The sequence below is a fragment of the Pollicipes pollicipes genome, unplaced genomic scaffold (genome assembly GCF_011947565.3).
Source record: "Pollicipes pollicipes isolate AB1234 unplaced genomic scaffold, Ppol_2.1 Scaffold_7261;HRSCAF=8764_pilon_pilon_pilon, whole genome shotgun sequence".
NCBI lineage: Eukaryota > Metazoa > Arthropoda > Thecostraca > Pollicipedomorpha > Pollicipedidae > Pollicipes > Pollicipes pollicipes.
This window is the reverse complement of record NW_023597054.1, coordinates 55,764,316-55,778,955: the sequence shown is the minus strand read 5'-3', so window position 1 is coordinate 55,778,955 and position 14,640 is coordinate 55,764,316. Positions and strand designations below refer to the sequence as shown.

The 14,640-nt window shown below is 47.2% G+C and overlaps 1 protein-coding gene across 1 annotated transcript in view; it reads right to left on the bottom strand.

Moving 5' to 3' along the window:
- Positions 1-14,640, bottom strand: part of LOC119112416 (TWiK family of potassium channels protein 7) — a 29,788-nt gene that overhangs the window by 2,568 nt on the left and 12,580 nt on the right. Inside the window, exon 2 of the mRNA XM_037236596.1 lies at positions 10,126-10,691. Coding sequence (XP_037092491.1) covers positions 10,126-10,546 — 421 coding nt within the window. The 5' untranslated portion in view covers positions 10,547-10,691. The remainder of the gene's footprint in view (positions 1-10,125; positions 10,692-14,640) is intronic.

The window sequence follows — 14,640 nt, the reverse complement described above, 5'->3', positions numbered from 1 at the left end:
CAGCGCTGTGTCTTCGTTGGTTAGTTTGAGCCCCAGTGTTGTGGGTCAAGGCAAACATCGTGGAGCCGAGTCCCCAGACGTATAGGCTCCGCCTACGCTCTGGAACTGATAATTGGCACGCGACGCTTCCTAATCGACAGACCGCATGCGATGGTAACACCAAACGCTGTAGGTTATCGTGGAAAACTGTATAAGAAACAACAAAATGAGTATCATCACAGCCTTTACCAGTTGATCAAGCGGCCACATCTGTGTGTATGTTCGTTATGTGGTCAAGAACAGCCACCAATTACCGGCAAGTCAAACATGCGGTTGTCATAGCAAGGACACACGCGACGCACGCAGCACTTACATGCACGCGCATGCTTACGTGCTTACCTAGAAATGATTTACCAGGACAAAAAGGCACAAACAGTATAGGAAAGACCAAAGAGGCCATGGCACCAGAAAGTCGATCCGCACAAACGACCTGCATTGGATTTGTGGGAAGACGAAGTGCTTAAGAAAGCAACACTCACGCAGACAGTTTTAACATACAAGTCTGGTCAAAATAAAGGTCACTCGGGGTCATGATAGGTCACTGGCCTTATCTCATCTGCAGAAGGTCAAATAATCAAATCTATTTGGCTCTCTCTGCTACTTGAATTTAACATCAGCGTACAAAAGTATCTAAAACCGCATATTCCTCGAAGCAAAAGGATCATCTAACTCATCTTAGGTCGTGACCTCTACTGACCTCCATGAAGTCAAAATAAGAGGTGTGCTGACGACCTTGCGACCAAAGAATTCAAAGTGAGAGTCAAAACTATGTCATTCAGCAAGTCTTTCAGCAAAAAAGCGGCATGGTTTCATATTAATCTGATTTTGGTATCTTATCGAATGCCAATGGAATTGGCTGAAGTCGTAATTTGAATTGTTTAATTGTCTACGAAGCCACCTCAATTATGTTTGGCTTCGCCAAACACTCCTCTGTCACATCAGCCTGAAAAATTTCCTGAGAATTGCCTGCGCTGACAACCAATGCCTGAATTTGACCTGGCACAGGTCAGCGACCTTAAGAGGCACATATTTTCTTTTGCATTGGATGGATTGTTCAATTATCTGCAGCTGGCAAAGTTTTGTGTTGCTGCGCGATATCGTTTGGAAGTTATTCTGGGAAAAAACTCACTAGGGTCAAATAGATCCCACTCGACCGCGTATCAACACGTAACCTGTGAGGTCAAGTGGGCACCCCTACGTTTTTCAGAATAACTTCCGAACGGTACGATGTGGCGACGCCTACTTTGCACAGCTGTTGAAAATAAGGAGGCATGCCTGTGTTGCTCAAAATGAGATGCGTCCATAAAGGTCCCCTAAGCTGTGGTGTGCCCAAGTCAGGCCATGGTTGCCAGCTTAGTGCAACTTTCAAGCTAATGCTACAGCAGAGTTGCAGCGAAGGCATGCGGCTTTTGAAATGGGTTTAGACAGTTCGGCAACTGGACATAGCAAACAGCCAGTTCCAATTACCTTGAATAAATCATAAGGGCCAAAGATGCAAGGACCAAACGGTGTTTTCATGGAAAACGTGTTAAATAAGGTAGATTTATGCGCTTATTTTGAATTCCGCAATCCCTAAAATGTGAACGTTTTCTTTTGTTGACTTTAGGAAAGTCGGAAAATGGCATTTACCTAAAATGGCCTTCACAAACCTTTTTTTGGAAAAACTCTGCCCACGGTAAATTGTTTTGCTCAATTTTGAAACCTTAAGACCAAAATGATTTCGAAGTGTGAATTTGACCTTTCAAAGGCTAAATAGCATCCCTGACCGGACATCAAACTTACTAGCCTTTTCTTCGGCAAAATATATCGGTTCACGTAGGCCGCGTGGGAACATCTGAGAGCAATTCCATCACAGACCTCCAGGTCAACTTTTTCGCGTTAAGGGGTAAGGCAAGGCAACCTGATCTAGAGCTGTAGAAATGTCATGAAAACGGGTTCAACTAGAGTACTACCTACCGCGTGAATTTATGTTTATGGCTCTTCTACCTAATCATAGCTTAGGGGGTCAACTTCAGCACCATAACCCTCCACCCCATTCCGTCGAGCACATCGTATTAAATCGTCCACTAAGACGCGTGTCAAGGTTTCAAGCCTTTCTCCCGTACAATTAGAAACGTGAACGTTGTCCGCGTTGCCAAAATATTTTTCCTGCAAGATTTTAAGCAAAATCGTGCTGATTTGCACAAACATTGAATTTCAACGTGGACTTTTCCAGATAGGGCTTTCCTGGATTAACATTAGACACGCATCGTCACTATTTGCCGGGCTGTCGAGCTCGGGAAGGTGGCACCCTCTCTTTGCTTTGATAAAGTGGCCTGCTATCCATGTGTTTGCATTGCGTTGTATTGTATTTGTGCACGGTCGCTGTGGATAACATGTGGATAACCGTGCATAAATGTTATTTACGCACGTGTTTATTTATGTGGCATTACGATTTTCTTCTTTTTTAATACTTTTGCCCGGAAACCCGTAGATTAAAGAGTACTATTTCTTACCACAGTTGTGACTACGTACCCTAGTTAACACGGACCTTACTTTGTGCCGGAAGGCATCATGTGGCATTATGATTTTCTTCTTTTTTAATGCTTTTCCCCGGAAATCCCGTGCATTAAAGAGTACTATTTCTTACCACATTTGTGACTACGTACCCCGATTAACACACATCTTACTTTGCGCCGGAAGGCATCAACTGTTTGAACGTAGATCGTTCCTTTGACCTCAGCAGGAAGTAAATTCATCGGATGTGACTATAAATTCATGAAGGTAAGGATACGCCATCATAATATTGCTATTTTGAGGATAACACGGCGTAACTTTGCAGTTTTGGGATCAGCAATGGTGTTAAGCCCTGCGACGAAGTCTTAAATTCAGTTTTCTTCTGCGGATAAACAATGGAAGCTCAATGCTCTTCGCCGGTGCCAACCAATTTCAGCTGGGAATCAGTCATCGATCATGTACAAGTCACCTCCACGCGCTGTTCGGTAGGCCAACAACTCCACCCCGTCGCTGCTGCGTTTTCTTGCGGGCATCCCCTCATCAGCGACCGAAATATCGCAGCCACCTTTATGATAACGGGCGAGCGCTGCTCCCTCGGTCGGCGGTTAAGCGTCGGCAGTAACTCCCGACCCCTCTGCCAAGATTAATAATGTATAATGCATGGGCGTATGAGGCGCCGCTGTGGGGTGGCTGGCGGGCGGCGGGCAGGCCAGCGACGCTCCCGTCCGCGTGTGCCGCTGGTCGGATCTGTGCCGCCAGCCGCCGCAGGTCCGGCCAGATGCCACACGCACTCGCGCCCAGCCGCTGCCAAGACCAGAACGGAAGTCTAGCCGACTTGGCGGCGAAGGTGGTGCTCGCAGTGCCTGAGACGCGCCAGTCAGAGGGAGCCATGCTCGCACTGTCTGTGACGCGCCACTTGGGAGCCATGTCGCGCCAGCCGCTTCGGCGCGCCGGCAGACCGGCCGAGCTTACGTCCTCGTCGGTTCCGTCCACTGAAAGCTTTGCAGCTGGTATAAAAAGTCCGTTTCTTCCAAGTAGCGACTAGAGACGTAGCTTTCTGGCCCACCAACTCACCCTGTTTGGCCCACCTATAGCTGGCCGACTTTTGTTCAGGTTGAGGGTGGACTTACCTTCAAAGCCGGGTGACTCTGAAATCGCCGGATTTTGCCGACTGTCCTGGGCTTTTGTGGGCTTTCAGCGGGCTTTTACGGTCTGAAAATTTTTGGAACTTTGTTTTTGAAATTTTCTCTCGGTGCATTTTGTTGGAAACCTAGCATGAGCAAATTGTCGCGTCAACATTATTTCCGTGAGCCGTGTGAACATTTCGTGTGCATGCAACACAGTGTGCAAACATTCGGAATGACCATGGTGGTGAGGCACAGGACAAGTCAGTTTTTATCTATATCCCTTAATGGCAGATATTGTATGCGTAAATGTCACAACGTTGTGCACATACGCAGCTGTTTCACCGGAAAGAACTGAGCCACTGTCCTGCCAAAGCATTTGTCCTCACCATGAAATTATGTTCCAGCTATGAACGAATTTTTCACCAAAATGAGCAGGGAATTGTCGTTAACTAATCCCCGGCCACAGAATTAGGGCGTCAGGCAGCCTCACAAAGCATGACCTTCACATTGCGAGGTCATGAGCGCATGACCTCATGACCTCGGAGTAAAACCAGGCTAATGAAGCAATAGATGCGTTGATATTTCGACAAACACATGCTGCCGGAACATTAGTGCATCTATACCTCCTTTCCCCCGTTTTTTTTCGGAGGAATAAGGTTTTTACATCTGTCTTATCTATGTGCACAGTGTTTCTTGCAAATGCACTTAACAACTTACAGAGTTCATGGTATATTTGATGACAGCGATGCCAAAGCCCAATTCACCTCTCGTCACGTCAACTGATCATATAATTTGGAAATGTCAATGCATGTTTTTTCTATACTCCACGTCAACCATATATATAAAAGCACGCGATACATACAAATGTGACGTGCTATTAAAGATATAAGCCAGTCAAAACACCCTGTCGTCATGACGCGGATGTTTTCGGTTTTTAGCCGAGATAAAAGCAAGCCGAGACAGACTTCTTTAGGTTCAAGCCATGTGGTGAAACAGACAGTACAAAGCAAAGTGGGGTACACTTTAAACATGTAAAGAAGGAGGACCTCCAAGTGTAAGACGTATCACGCCGAGCAAATAGTTACAGGTCTCTTGAGTGAAAAAGTCCTTGAATCCGTACGCACGCTTTTCGTGAAAAGCTGTAAATAGAGCACGCCTGTTACTGGGCCCAAATATAACATCTCCAAAGATTGCTCATCACCGGAGATGAGCACCAAAAACATTGTTTTTTTTAGAGAGGTGCTGCAAGCACGGCCGAGATTGAGGCCTCCACATGGTCTACACAAACTAAAGAGCAAATAACCCGACCATTTCCTGGAAAACATTTAGCCAGTTACCGTAGCTGAATAGACATCTTAATGTGGAAATCGTCTTTCGATGTCAGCCGCTTAAATCTTCTCATCGTGTAATCGTCCTTCGACGCGAGGGGGTCCACGCATACTGCCAATATTCATAGCGTGCAGCGCAAAGTGCTGTTTATAGCGTATGACATTTCCATTAAGCACGGTCCGCATCCGTTTCTAGCAATGGCATCATAGCAATCGATTCCAAGACACCAAAAGTAACCAATGATGGCGAAGAGACAACACCTTTTTAATAGCAAGTCTCTTACGAAGAAAGGCCCTCCAAATATGTTAAGATATGCGCAAATGAGAGTTAAATCGTATAACTTTCAATAGTCAAATCCGGTCATACATATTAAAATTAGATCGAGCCAGCCATTGGATGATCTGATATTGCAAAGACCACCAGCACAATAGTAATGCAATTCAGAGTGAAATAGCTAGTAAGTACAATCAAAGCACGTCTAGAAGTACGTTTCATGAGTAAAATAAGCAATATTTGCCACTTTCGAACAAAATGACGCCGACATGATCTCGAGCGTGAGGTCATATACTTTGAAACAGCAAGGTCACAAACTCCAAATTTGCACAGCGTGCGCAAAATTGATGCACCCTTAACGAAACAGATAACCAGAGATAACTACTCCTAATTTCAGCACCGCGCTTAAAACCATTCGGAAGATATTCCGAAAAAGCCCTTGGGGGAACTCTAAGGCCTAAGGCAACATAGGATGGGGTTCAACAATGCTATCGAAAAATACATTTGACTGTGCATAAAACACCTAACACCTACTCATTACGCACCTTCCCTCCGTCCGCCCCCCCCCCCCCCCTCCCCCGCCCTCCATTTGAATAAAAAAGCACAGTGCACCCGAACACTTGGGTAGGTACGACGCATAAGTCGCTGCTAAGAAGGTAATCACGTCATCGTGGTCGGGGGGAGCAAGCCAAGTGTAGCGCCTGATCGACCCCGATAACCCAGCCAATGAGCGTCTTCTTGAAAGACGAAGTGGCGTGTCTTCTGGCTACAGCTGGGCAGTGGAGTGCCCCATCCATTTGCATTCGCCACTTATTTTACTAACTGGTGGCTAGTAACCGTGCACTGACCGGACAAGCAGCTGGAGTGGATCGGTTGTTCACTGTTGTTGATAGTTACATTGTTGGGGCTGTGCCTGCCACAATATGTGAAGGTTGCCAGAATACCGTGCCGGAAACGGAAGGCAAGAGGTTTGGCGGAATGGTGTCACAACGTTGTGTGTGTGTGTTGACAAGCAAACAACCGAGGCAAAACGTTCTTTAGAAATATTGGCGCTTGGATCAAAAATGTCACAAATGGCAATGCTGTAAATAAACAACATACGAACCGAGACCACCAGTACGAAATTGCCAAAACTTGAGAAATTCGTTGTCGCGCTCTACCTGATCTGTCATCTGTCATCGGTCCGCTAGAGGCGTGGTCTGTTACAGCAGTACCAAGTGGAGTAAATTCGTGACTAGCCGGAACAATAGACTTTTTGGTAACTCTGGCCATGAGCCCACTCCCACCTCTTGAACATTTACCCCTCTCTTTTTGTGAGATCAGTATTAATGAAGCTGTTAATCATTATAATACCAGTAAATCAAATTGATTAGACGTAAAGAACAGATCATAAGGCGCAAAGATAGAACGGATTAAGCGTATAGTATTATCGACGTGTTACATGGATCGCGGCGCCGTTTGCGCCATTCGCCAGCACCGCCCACGTGATTGGCCGCATTTTCTCTTGCTTTAGACTGGTTGAGATGTTTCCGGTCTTGAATGCATAGTTGAAGGGATGTTAAACACTTGAATAGATTGAGGCAAGCATGAGGCATGACGAAATAAGCTCACTTGAACCTACTGAATTGCTTTGGAGTGTTAAAGACTGTTCTAGGCAACGAAATCTTATCATTCAAGAATGCGTTGATCAATGCGTTATCGTTTGATTACGTCACATAATGTCTTTATGACGTCATGTCGCCGCCAGACTGGCCGTTTGTCCAGGGCAGGATGTATGCGCCAGCCACGAGTGTGCCGAGAGGCCCTCCGGAGGGGGACCCCGACCGGGCACCCAGCGCGCACCCCGCGGAGGGTCCCTGAGTGGGCTAGGATCGGTGGTTGCCCCCCCCCCCCCCCCCCAGGCGCATGCAGTCCTGCTCCACCGTTCTCCAGTCTCCTTCATCACATAGCCATGAAATGGTCCATACTGGTCAAAAGGGCCCCAATCCAAATAACCAATAACCAAATCATGTTCGAACATCCGCCCCTTTAGTCCTCTTCTTCGCTTCGTCCTGCATCCTCGCGGCATCCCATTTGTCCGTTGCAGGCTGCATGCAGCACGCACGAGTGAGCCGAAAGGCAACTGGTGGAATGCCCCAGTTCGGACGTCAGGCACAAAACCCGCAGAGGGATCCCCCTGCGGGCCCAGTCTCAGAGCCCAAAGTGAGCCGAAAGGCCCCTGGTGGAATGCCCCAGTTCGGACGTCGGGCACAAAACCCGCAGAGATCTCTCTCTGCGGGCCCAGTCTCAGAGCTGCGCCCCCGGCGGATTTAGTCCTGTCCCACTAGTATTCCATCTCCTGCATGACACATCCTTTGATTGAGATTGAGATTGCGCCCCCCGGTGGGTTTAGTCCTGTCCCACTATTATCCCATCTGCATGACACATCCTTTCATTAAGATTGAGGTTGCGCCCCCCCCCCCCCCCCCCACCCCGGTGGATTTAGTCCTGTCCCACTATTATCCCATCTCCTGCATGACGCATCCTTGAAATGGTCTTCATATTACTAACCGAATTATCTTCAAAACGGCTATCTCAGTTCAAATCCAATGCGAATGTGGAGCACTCCCTTCAAAGTGCCTCGCCATGAACTAACCAAGCTGTTGCCAAATTCATCCCTTTAAGTTTAAACGAGTCCGTTGGGACCCAGCGATTTACCGTTATGCAAACCCTCTAAAGCGCATGCCATTCCTGTCGGAAGGCTTATCGTTCATTGCTTTTTTGTCGGCATTTGCGCTTTGATTTTTTTGTCGGCACCCGCGAACAAATGACTGACATCGCTCAGGGTTTAACGTCTCGCTAAAAAAGAAAACAGGAGAGCAAAAAGATCGCCGGAAATAAGGCTATCAGACACTTGCTCCGGCCATGTGAATAATTTTTTAGCTACTCCGAATTCAAATATAAGGAACAATCTGTTGGACCACTTGAGAAATATGGAAGGCCGTTAGTGGAGTACAGGATATTGTACATGCTCAGTAGCAGGCAGCTTTCTTCAGTTTTTACAAAGGAGTCCGTGTGAGATCTCCCTGACAATAGGCAAAGTCTGACAAGGCCGTCTTCCAGATTTGATGGTGGCCGAGGGCATGGTCAGGGAGAGCGTGAAGGAAATGAAGGTTAATCAGACGGCCAGACCTGACCAGATATATGGAAGAGTGTTGAATGAATGTGCCAGGGCTTTAGCATATCCTCTTATGCCAAAATTTAACAGGTCATCGAGTTTTCGGAAGTACCTGAGGATTAGCGCAATACAAATGTAATACCGATATTCAAGAAGGGGACCAAAAAGTGTCAGCAACTACAAGCCTGTCCACCTTGCCTCCCTAGTATGTAAGATTTTGGTTAGCATTCAGTTACACTAAGATAGACATCAGTCGATAAATAGTGACCACAGTGGTTTTCTGTCTGGTAGGTCCTGCTTTTAAAAAAAATCTTCTGGAGTTCATGGAGCACATTAAAGTCATGTAGATAAATGCAATAGTTCAGATGTTATCTAAATTTTAGGAAGCCACTTGATAACGTGCCACACCAGCTTCTTTTATATCAGTTAAAATCGCATGCCATTGAAAGAAACGTTCTTGGATGGGTAGAAACGTGGCTGCAAGATACAAAACAAGGACTAATGCTCAGTGGTACTAAATCTCAGTGGGAGCTAGTAGAAAGTTGAGTTCCACAGGGTTTCATGTTGAGTCCTTTGCTCTTTTTTAGTTTAACTTTTAACTACTTTAACTTTTTAATTACTTTAACTACTTTAACTTTCTATCCAACTTCAGGTTAGTCTAAGAGTAGTGAATCACTGGCATGGACTGCCAAACAACTGGTAGGAAGTCCCCCCCCCCCCCTAACTGGTAAGATTGGTTCAAGGATGGGTGAGAAGCCTTGCGAAGGCCAAGCTCGATCGACCTTTGCGGCTCTTTGTTGGCCTGATGTCTATGTGTGAATATGTCTATACGAAGAAAGCCAACGATGGCGCGATCACAGCCCTTTTCATTATCACCGTAAAATTGCAAACCCTGCGAAATGAAAAGTGAATAATGTCTGTGGTCATTTTAGCGAGTGGTGGAAACACACATCGAAATATTCCACAGAGCTGCTCATGTCACCCAAGTTTCCCACGGGCGACGCCGCCACGCCCAAGCAAGCGAATATGTCAACGATGGGTGAGAGGGGTAACCTGTCAACCTGGGGTAACGAAGCAAGCTATCAGCTCCTCATGTGAAAAAGGGAGTCAGACGCCCCACCAAAACGGCCTTGACAGAGATCCGAGGAAGAAGGTCAAGGAAGGTCTCGGGAGCTGCCAGAGCGCGCTGAGCAATCTGCCACCTGACGGTGACTACAGGAAACTCTGTGCTTTTTGCGGCTGGCGTTGACTTATACTCTTTTTAGATGCGTTGTGTACTAATTTTGATTATGTGCGCATGATGTTGACAATGTGCCAAATTTGTCTGATTTCGATGCGAAAGTCCATTTTCACAAATTTTCTCCATCTGCGCCATCCTTCTTTTCTTGGCTAAGGCATTTCTCAAGTTCCTTCCATTCCTCTCGAAACATGCTGCAGACTATCTCGTGACAATTCGTTCCGTGCTAGTCAACAAGATTCATGAAATCACACTAAACAGCAGCGATCAGGCAGCTCGAAAACACGAATGAAATCAGTGGAGGAAACTGGAGCGTTCGACCTTTTGAAACATACGTGCGAAATGCGCTTGTGAACAGATGTTACCTTCGCATGATTCAGTTGCCATGCAAATTGTGGTGGACCCCAAAGCAAATTCCCGCATGCATCTCTGCCAGAAAAAATCAACCCTTGCGGGCTGCAACTCACCAATGGTAGTCATCACAGTCAGTGAGTAGAGAAATCCGCCAGAGAAGGACCACTGCGTGGTCACCTCCGGCCTGCCGTCGTATCCATCGCCGACGGCGGCCACGATACTGTTCTGGAACTGCAGGATCTTCTCGTCCACGAGCTCGGTCCAGTTGCCCTCGAACATCACATTTAGCGCGCGGGTTATGTCCCACAGCTCCTGCACAGTAGCGTGGCGAAGCCCGATCACCCGGTTATTTGGTGTCAGTTTGTCCTCGCCCTCGATCTTTTGGAACACTATGGCGCCCACAATGGCGTATCCTAGAAACAGCGCGATGATGCCGACGTTGCTGAAGACGAAGGCGGTGACTGCGCGGCAACAGTCTTTCACTTGTTCGCTGGTGCTCTTGTCGCGACGCCGCGTCCGCCTGCGAGTCGCCATTCTCCCGCTAGCTCCCCATCGCCGCACATATTAGCAGCGGCAGCGGCTGCGGCGCCCGGCGCAGAGACCACAGAGAGCCGAACCGCGGCGGCAGGGGCGCGCCGACCACCGACCGCCGGCCGACATACGGACGGCCGACCACTTCCTGCAACACAGAGACGCCGTCACATGGGAGCCCGACATACGGACGGCCGACCACTTCCTGCAACACAGAGACGCCGTCACGTGGGAGCCCGACATACGGACGGCCGACCACTTCCTGCAACACAGAGACGCCGCCACATGGGACCCCGACGTACATGCGGCCGGCCACTTTCTGCAGCACAGAGACGCCGTCACACGAGACCACGATGTACGGACGGCCGACTGGTTCCTGCAACACAGGGACTCCTTCACACGTGACCCGACGGAATGGCAACCGGCTATTTCCTGCAGCACAGAGACTGGTGTTGATATACTTTGGAAAAGTCGCTTCCAGCCAGCTGAACGCGAATCTCCACAACAATGACATTCTCAGCCCTGCTCAGCAATGCCTATGGGCAGGGTAAGTGTACTGAGAACGCTCTGCTCGACGCTGCCTGAGATCTGGTGTGGAACATTGACAGCGGAGAGATATCTTCGCTTATAGCTGTCGACCTACCCAAGGCTTTCGACAGCGTTGATCATAGTTTGTACATAACAGAGCTTCATTGGTGCGGCGTTACCCTGATTGACTCAAAAATTATTTGAGGGTCAGAGGCGGAGGTGGGTGCGGGACTAACGATCTTAGCGGTAACGCGCAGAGTGCCCCAGGGGTCCATAGTCGGTCCGCTATTTTTCACTCTATTCACAAACGACTCGCCCAGTCATCTGTCATATGAACGCCTCATCTCATATGCAAATGACACTCAGCTCATGGACCAGGCTTCTTCTAGCAAGCAGTCTCAATGCACTAAAACGTCGTCTGGAAATATCAATTCGCGAACTTCAAGCTTTGTCAGCACAAGCTCGCTGAGAATGAAAAAGGGTAAAGCCGACATTGTTCTAATCAGTTCAAAGCTTAACATAAAGAAAATCTCTGATTTGCACTTTGCCATAGATGGAGACGCTATCCTACCTCTACGACGAAATAATTTTCTTCGGTTTGATCCTAGACTCTTCCTTGGAAAAGCATGTCGGCAAAGTAGTGCAAAATACAACGGAATTATTATCTTGCTGTACTGCCTAAGACAATATTGAACACTTGACATCCTGAAAACTATCATCGAAGGGTACGCTTGCCCACATATATCTTCCTGCCTATGCGCCTTGGGTGGCATGATCAAGTGCCAGGTGTACAAGATTTAAAAAGTTTACATTTTGCCGCAAGGAATGTCTGACATGAAACGCAGCCGGCATGTAACACCAACTCTGGAATCTCTAGGCTGGGTCCAGATTGATGACTTGGTGAAAGAGATGGACGTGCTGAAAGTATTCAAAGCCCCAAGACGCAAACAATTGTCCCCACTGTCCAATCTTTTATCAAGCCACGTCCCTCTTTTTCACCATGGAGGCGCGTTCCTCCATGTCGATGTTTTTCCACCTGCCCAGGTGCCAACTGGAACCTACCAGGTAACTCTGTCCTTATCGCGCCGCGGCAACTTGGAACTGCCTGCCTCCGACCATCACTACACCTTGATCTTTGATGGATCGAAAGCTCACATTTCAAAACGTAAATGTCTGCCCATGGGCCTTAGTTTCAAGCCCATGCTGATTACTTTTGATACGTACGTCGTATGCATGCATGTATGTGATTTTTGCAAGCCGATGTGGATCCCATCTACTTCCGATTAATTTTTATGTTTTGTATGTGTACTTCATTCGCCGTTGTAGGTGTACTCTAGGTTCGATATATTTTGTTGTCAATTACGAACATTTATTGGATCTATCGTTCGACTTGGCACGAATTTTATAGCATCGCATTTCATAGTAAAATCTCAATGCCACTGTATTTTACAGTATCACATTCTATAACATACTTTTTAATATCACATTTAGTTGTATGTTCCGTAGCATCGTCTTTTATATCATTTTTTTGTAATCTGCTGCAATGAGTAATTGAGTGCTATAACGAACCGAATCTAGTGAATGGAGTAACGATCCTAATACCTGAGAAGCCACCTCATGGATAGATTTCGAGCAACTAAATGTAAAAAGAGCGCATCACATGGAAACCGACGTACGGATGGCTGGCTTTTTTCCTGCAACACAGAGATCCCTTCACACGAGACGGAACAATACAACGGAACAAAAATAACGACGACCGGCAACACGCGGCAATAGTACAACACCGCAACTTCCTAAGTCGATTCTGATTCTGATTTCAGATGACCTTGACGTTTGTGTCAACTTCACTGCTGGCTAGCTTCCAAAAATAATTGAGGTCGACTTTGATTGTGTCTAAATGCATGACGCATGCTTTAAGAAGTTATCTTTTAATGGGCAGTAGACAGGCAGTCACGTGCTCCCTTGCAGCAGCCAATCATACATATCTGACAACGCATTCTATACTTTGCAGCAGCTGATGTGCGGCCACTGGGCAGTTACCATACTGCGGTAGGAACACACCGGTGGTGTGTTCCAGTGTCTGAAATTTTCTTGACGACAGCGAATCGAGCAGTGAGTTTCGCGGCGAGAGGCACGATCTCTGACTCTTTGATGATGAAGAACCAGACGACGCTGATCATTTCTGTCAGCGAAGTTCATGCATATCCCTGCGCTGAGAATGTGGTATTACATATCTATGTAGTCAATGATGACTAATCTGACAACCAGTTGTCGGGCAGGCAGGCTCCAAGATGACCCAAAATTGCACAAGAAGGCTTGCCACTTCGGGCCATCGCCAGGGACAGGAAACTCGCGATAGAGCGCCTGGCTGACCGTGTCGAAGAGGAGCTGCATTTGAATCGGAACTACCCAACACGGTACCAGAAAGGCCAGTTAAGACATCTCAAGATTGTATTGAATATTGCATTTAATTTGTATATTAAACATTGTATATTAATTGTGCAAGGCTATACCTCAGATTGTAATGAAAATTGATAACAGGAGCTAAAGCTATATCTCAGATTGTAATGCAAATTGATAACAGGGGCTAGCTGCTGTGTAGAATCTTAGCGTCATAGCATTCGCGGCCTGTGGATGGACGATGCACACTTGAAACTGGGTGATAATTTCATCACTTATCCAGTGTCTTACACTGGTCCTTCCTGGTTTTTCCGAATCACCGGAACGACTCGTCCATCGCCGCTGGACAGCTGATGTACGGTCATCGGCCAGTTTCTCTGTTGCAGATGGAACAAACCGGTGGTGTTTTTGAGTGTCTGAAATGGTCTTGACTGTAGTGAACCAGGCAGCGAGCTTGGCGTCAATGGGCACGACCTCTGATTCTTTCTCGGCAACGGGTACGACCTCTGACTCTTTCTTGACAACGGGTACGACCTCTGATTCTTTCTCGGCAACGGGTACGATCTCTGATTTTTTCATGGTAAAGAATCAGATCCCGTCGGCCATTTTCTGCCTCAGGACAGGGCTCCCCTCACCACCCCATCCCAAACATAAATGCCGTTTCATGCCGTTTTGCCTGGAGGCGTATTTCAAGATTTCACCCAACCATCTTTCCAAAATCGGTGTAACGCTGAACATGGTTAGTGCGGCTCGGGTCGGGTGGGTGTCTGTTTTCCCCCTTCCCGGATGGAAACACATGGTGTAAGCGCGCTTGACATTGTATAGCTGTAATACGTTGAATAGCCAAATTGTTTATGTAAAAACTAGGTACGCTTCGTAAGGCCGTTGACCTTTTGTTGGTCATAGACCGGCCATTACTATCAGTGAAAGCAGTGCCTCGAGGATCATTGAATATGATGTGACAACGGAGTGCTAGACGTCGTTATACAATTTCGAGATGGTCTCTTCGACAATAAGACAAATACTATTAGGATTACGACCAGCTTGATTGTTCTTGGGTGAGGTATGAAGGCAAGATCTAAGTCAAAACCAAACCAGTTTTTGGCATTGCAAACTGTTATTGTGGTAAATCACTCTGATTTGCTCTGTTCCACATGTGAATGACGGTC